Consider the following 5,116-nt stretch of genomic DNA (forward strand, 5'->3'; position numbering starts at 1 on the left):
ACGTTCATCATATACAATAAAAAACAAATAGGCCTAACACTAGACAAAATAATCCTAGACATAAAGTCTGGCTACAGTTGAATCCACTCTGCCAGACTTCTTCAGATATTAATGTTTATCCTAACAGAAGTAGGCTAATTAGGCAACATGTCTGCTGCTCTGAAGTTATATAGGCTAAACGTAGGCCTTCATATATGGTCACTTGGGTATTTCTCAGTAGTCTAGTCTAACTTTTAACCACCTCAGCCAACTTGTCACGGTTCTGTGAATTAACACAAACTTAGTCCTTCCTGGCCTGGCCCCGCTGGTAGCCTGCCCCAGACTGAATGCAGCCTTTTTAAGTGACGGAGGGGCTGTAATTTGAGAGTCAGCAGAGAGGTATTATTAGCCAAAAACCCGGAGCGCGGCACTTGAGACATCCAGATGTTGCGTTTGAGGCACCAAGTGAAGTCGGGTGAAGGCTACAACTGTTTTCCACGCTGAAACAAACTTTCATACATCACTTTCCTGCTCTTCGACAGTGATGGGAGCTGGCAGGCTCGATTAAAGGAAGACAAGTGAGGCTGTTAAAGACATTTTCAAGCCTTGTTTTTTAATCACCCGGGTGGACATAGTGTGTCTGTTTAATATAGGGAGTATTGAGAAGTAAAAAGCTACAACAAAGCCTGAACTAACTGCGCAGTTTGGACGTCATAAACCTGACTGAAATGTTTGTGTTTCTACGCCGGGTTGGAATTAAATAGTTCTCCAGGTTGACACTTTTTGATACAAACTTCTGTGGTATTTCTTATTTCTTGGAGCATCATGGCTTTTATTCACTTGCTCCTGTGCGCCGGGATGTTATCACTGCCGATGTGTGGAGCGTTTTTCAACGGACCATTACAACCGGAGATGTCCAATGGCACTTTTCATCATTATTTCGTGCCGGACGGCGACTATGAGGAAAACGACGACCCGGAGAAGTGCCAAATGCTTTTTAAAATGACCGATGAAAGAAAGTGCGGACTCCCTGAGGACCAGGACGCTGTCATACGGGATGATTTCACTATCATCAAGAGGCAGATTGAGGACTCGGCCAGGGTGCTGGAGGGCATCGGGAAAAGCATCTCGTACGACCTGGACGGAGAGGACAGCTACGGGAAATATCTGCGGAGGGAGACGGCGCAGATAAGTGAGGCGTTTACAAACTCGGAGAAGTCTCTGCTAGAGCTCGAGGTGAAATTCAAGCAGAGCCAGGAGAGTGAGCTGAAAGAGGAGCACCGGCTCAACGACGACTTTCTCAACATGATAGTGCACACGCGGGACGTCCTGAAAGACACCTTGGACATTTCTCTGGGACTCAAGGACAAGCACGAGCTCCTGTCTTTGATCATCCGCAGCCACGGCACGAGACTGAGTAGACTGAAGAACGAATACATGAAATACTGAATGAGAATCGGACCCTGAACGTCTCATTATAGTGTTTTTATTACCTTTTTCTTTTTTTTTTAACTTTCATATGATGGAGTGTGACCATGAGGCAGAGGCAGGTGTGAAGAATGATAGCAATCATATCAGGGATTTAAAAAAAAAAAAAAAAAAGCTTAACCATGCACCTAAAGTACAAAGATATTTCCTCCTTTAACTCCAGAGCAGCAACTTAAGGTTCTGGACCCATCCAGTGGGTCCAAATATTAGATCTGGGGTCACAAGATAGAACAGAATTTATTATTTTCCAGCAATTATTTTTCTCTCTCACTTTTCTGTCTCACTCTCACCTTTGCTTTTTTCCTCATCCAGGAAACTTGCAGGTCACACAAAACATTGAAAATCACAGCTGTAGAGATAATGTTGTGTTTAGTTGTATTATCTTTGAGCTATAGGCCAATTAGATGACAAAACTGCAATTTTTCCAATATAAACACAGTGCCAATACTTCCTATTGATAACTTGCTTTTATGGTCATATAAGGGCGCCATGTGTCAAAATCCAAGAAAATTTAAATTTAAACATAAGAAAAACTAAAACAGCACCATTCACATCCATTGCTGTCTTTGCATATATATCGTAGATACGTTACGTAACACCCTTGAAATATAAAAAAGATGACTATGCTGAATGCTTATAGTAAATTACTTTATCAAGGTCTTTTTTTTTACACTAATCTTACTCTAAAAATCTGGCTCTTTATTTAATATTACCCATTTTGAACATCCTCTCTTATAGCATCTGCAGTTTGCTACGACCACATGATGATGAAATATCCTGAGAAAAAAAAAACATGGAGATATTGTAAATGGATAAAAGAACCAGAGAGGAATGCAGACTTTATTTCTGAAACGAAAAAGAAATTCCAGCAAACCTAACTCACTAAATCAAATCAAAGTACCTCATCAAATCGACAGAAAAGGCCATAAAAATCCAACATTGCCATAAAATGGTCGTGTTCAATGATTTGTGATGCACCCTCAGATATTAAAGAGATAACCACCACAGTATAAGAGGTATAAAAAAAATCTATAGACAATCATCTGAGGGTCAAAACTGTCACTCAGAGCGACCACTGTATTATTACTAGAGTATTACATATAATGAAAGCACACCAATGGTGCCTGTCGCTATATTTAAATGTGTTAATCCAAAGTACAGTAATCATTTTTTAGTTAAAGTATTGCCTTAATGTAAGTTAAACATTAATGATACAGTGGCCAATCAATAGGCTACACTAAACTGCCTCTTTTAAATGGTCCTTTGTGGTTAGTGCATTGAATTGACCTGTCAGCAGTCACAGGTTTAGGTGGCTTTGTGTGTCTGTGTGCGTGTGTATGTTTAAAACAACGGCTTCAAAGATGAGTCAGCCAATTAAAAGTGAGAACAGTTTACTGTCGTCAGATGAAGGGTTTTTCCAAACTTCATTCAGTCCTAAGTAAGCAGTGAGGAGAGAGTCTTGGAGATTATTTTGGCATTTTCACTTGAGAAATAAATTATTTTTCAACACTTTGGACAGGCTATGTGTCAGCGTCCATATTTACTAGTGAATGATGTACTTTTGGTTTCATTTAGACTCAAAAAGTTGAATTAACGAGTTTTGGAAAACCTTTCATAGAAGCATAGGAGCTGACATAATGGACCTCATGTAGCTTTGTTTAAATCTCCCAACATGAGTTTCTATTATTGTTGCTCTTCTCTGACCATCCACATGAATGTTTCTACAAATATCAAATAATGTTTACATATGGACATCTATCGGTTGTATTATCTTGCTTTATAGGCTGGCAGACTTTGCACAATTCTTCACTGGTTCAGGTGCTAAAGGTTGTGACATGGTTTAACATGCAAGGCCTTTACTGTGCAGCTTATGCAGAGGCGGTATAATCTTGTATTGTACAGTGTATTATCAGAAATAAGTAAATACTGTGAGTGCTTATATCTTTATTACAGAACACATTGATATGTATGAGTTGTTTGTATAAAGCTTTGAAATAGAGCGGCATTTATCTATTCTTGTCTACCTTCGGAATACAGTATTGGGTGATAATAATTTGACAGATAAGACTGCAGGCAGCACTCGTGGACTTCAATGTCAAACAGAAATATGTGTGAAAATATTAACAGATTGTGTTGTGTCTTCTCAAATAAAGAAGTTGTGTATAAAGTTCTGTGTTGCTGCAAAGGCACAATTTTTAATTCAATAAATGCTACAAATTTGTGTGAAATCCTTAGAAAAAAGGCAGTGATTTGTTTAAGAATTGCAAGTTCTATACAATCATTTACTTTTCCACTTTTACTGGTACTTATAAGTAGTGAACTTTGTAAAATAGTCCCTTTTTGTTGCTTGGAATCCCTATGGTGCTGCATCCAGGAGGTCCTTGGTTTTTCCGCAGCAGTAGCACCACAACCAGGCCTGCATACTGTACTGCCACGTGCTTTCAAATTACAAAGTTCCCCTCTGTGTTTGCTTTACAAGGTTTTGAGGTCTGCTGTGAATTATACACACAGTCCCCCCCTGTGGGTGCTTTGAATTAAGGAAGAAGCTGCTTGTTGGTAGTTACTGGGACCAGAGAGGTATAAGGAAGTTGTGTTGATGGGTTTGTGGTTTGGTGGGCATCACAAACTGCTTGTTTTTTCCTGTGTTCTGCTCCAAACTGCGGAAACAACATTTTATTTGGTTAGCCTTTTAAAGTCTTCAAAAAATTCAGAGGCTTTTAGGCGATGGCGGAAAAAAAGGCAAAAGTATCCATAGCTCCATTCTGAATTGAAAAGTGCCAACTGATGTTGAGTTATGTAACACTGCAAAGTACAGTGAGACGTGCTTGTGGCTACACAGTCACAGCCGATACATACTTTGAGCCCACTGATTACAGTCACGATGCGGCAACATAAAAGACAACACAGCAAAAAGACCTTTCGCCTAAAAAGTTTGTTTCCCTGAGAGGGAAAAGGCCCTGGTTCTCTAATTTGGAGGGACATACGATTGGCATCATCCTGAGGAAACAAAGATGAAGATTTTTAATTTAGATCTTAAGTGAGACTTCTGTTTTAACAATCACACAGAGAAGAAATGTATGTTGTATTTTTATGGCATTGTTGTCTGTGGTATCAGTTCTATATAGTGTTCCACGATGCCAACAACCTTGGACTTAGGTCAACCTTTGGTTTATTTAAAAATTCAAGATGAACATGTTCTGTTCATATTCTGTTTTTCTGTCAAATCAACCAGGTCTGACAAATAATTCATGTGAATAATAAGTGTACTGGCACAAAGTTTGGTACACTCTTGTTCATGTTATTGTGCCACAAAAAATAGGCTAAGGTACAAATAATATATTACAATAAACAATATGCACTAATTTATTTATTTTTTCTAAATTAAGCAGTAATATATAAAAATGCACGCATAGTATTGAATGGTAAGCGTGGACAAAATAAAGTAAATAAACAGAAAATATATCATCATTTTATTTTGAAAAAGCTTTGTGCAGGAGTATTGCTGTCCTGAAAGTTTTACTGGATCTTTGGATCAATTCCATTTCATGTCAGTGTTTTTGTTGTTTGCTGACACTTGTGCACTTATAAGTGTGGCAAAGGTGACTGAGTTGTAAAATCATCAGCATCATCTCTTTACCCTTTGCAACTC

General features: G+C 38.7%; 1 protein-coding gene across 1 annotated transcript; it reads left to right on the forward strand.

Annotated features, from left to right (window-relative positions):
• Positions 1-347: 347 nt before the first annotated feature.
• On the forward strand, positions 348-3,638 carry fibinb (fin bud initiation factor b). The gene has a single exon (XM_061065164.1). It carries the CDS (start codon positions 805-807, stop codon positions 1,426-1,428), a length of 624 nt encoding a protein of 207 aa, XP_060921147.1. The 5' UTR covers positions 348-804; the 3' UTR covers positions 1,429-3,638.
• Positions 3,639-5,116: the final 1,478 nt, after the last annotated feature.

This window comes from Labrus mixtus, chromosome 1 (assembly GCF_963584025.1).
Source record: "Labrus mixtus chromosome 1, fLabMix1.1, whole genome shotgun sequence".
In the NCBI taxonomy this organism is placed as follows: Eukaryota; Metazoa; Chordata; class Actinopteri; order Labriformes; family Labridae; genus Labrus; species Labrus mixtus.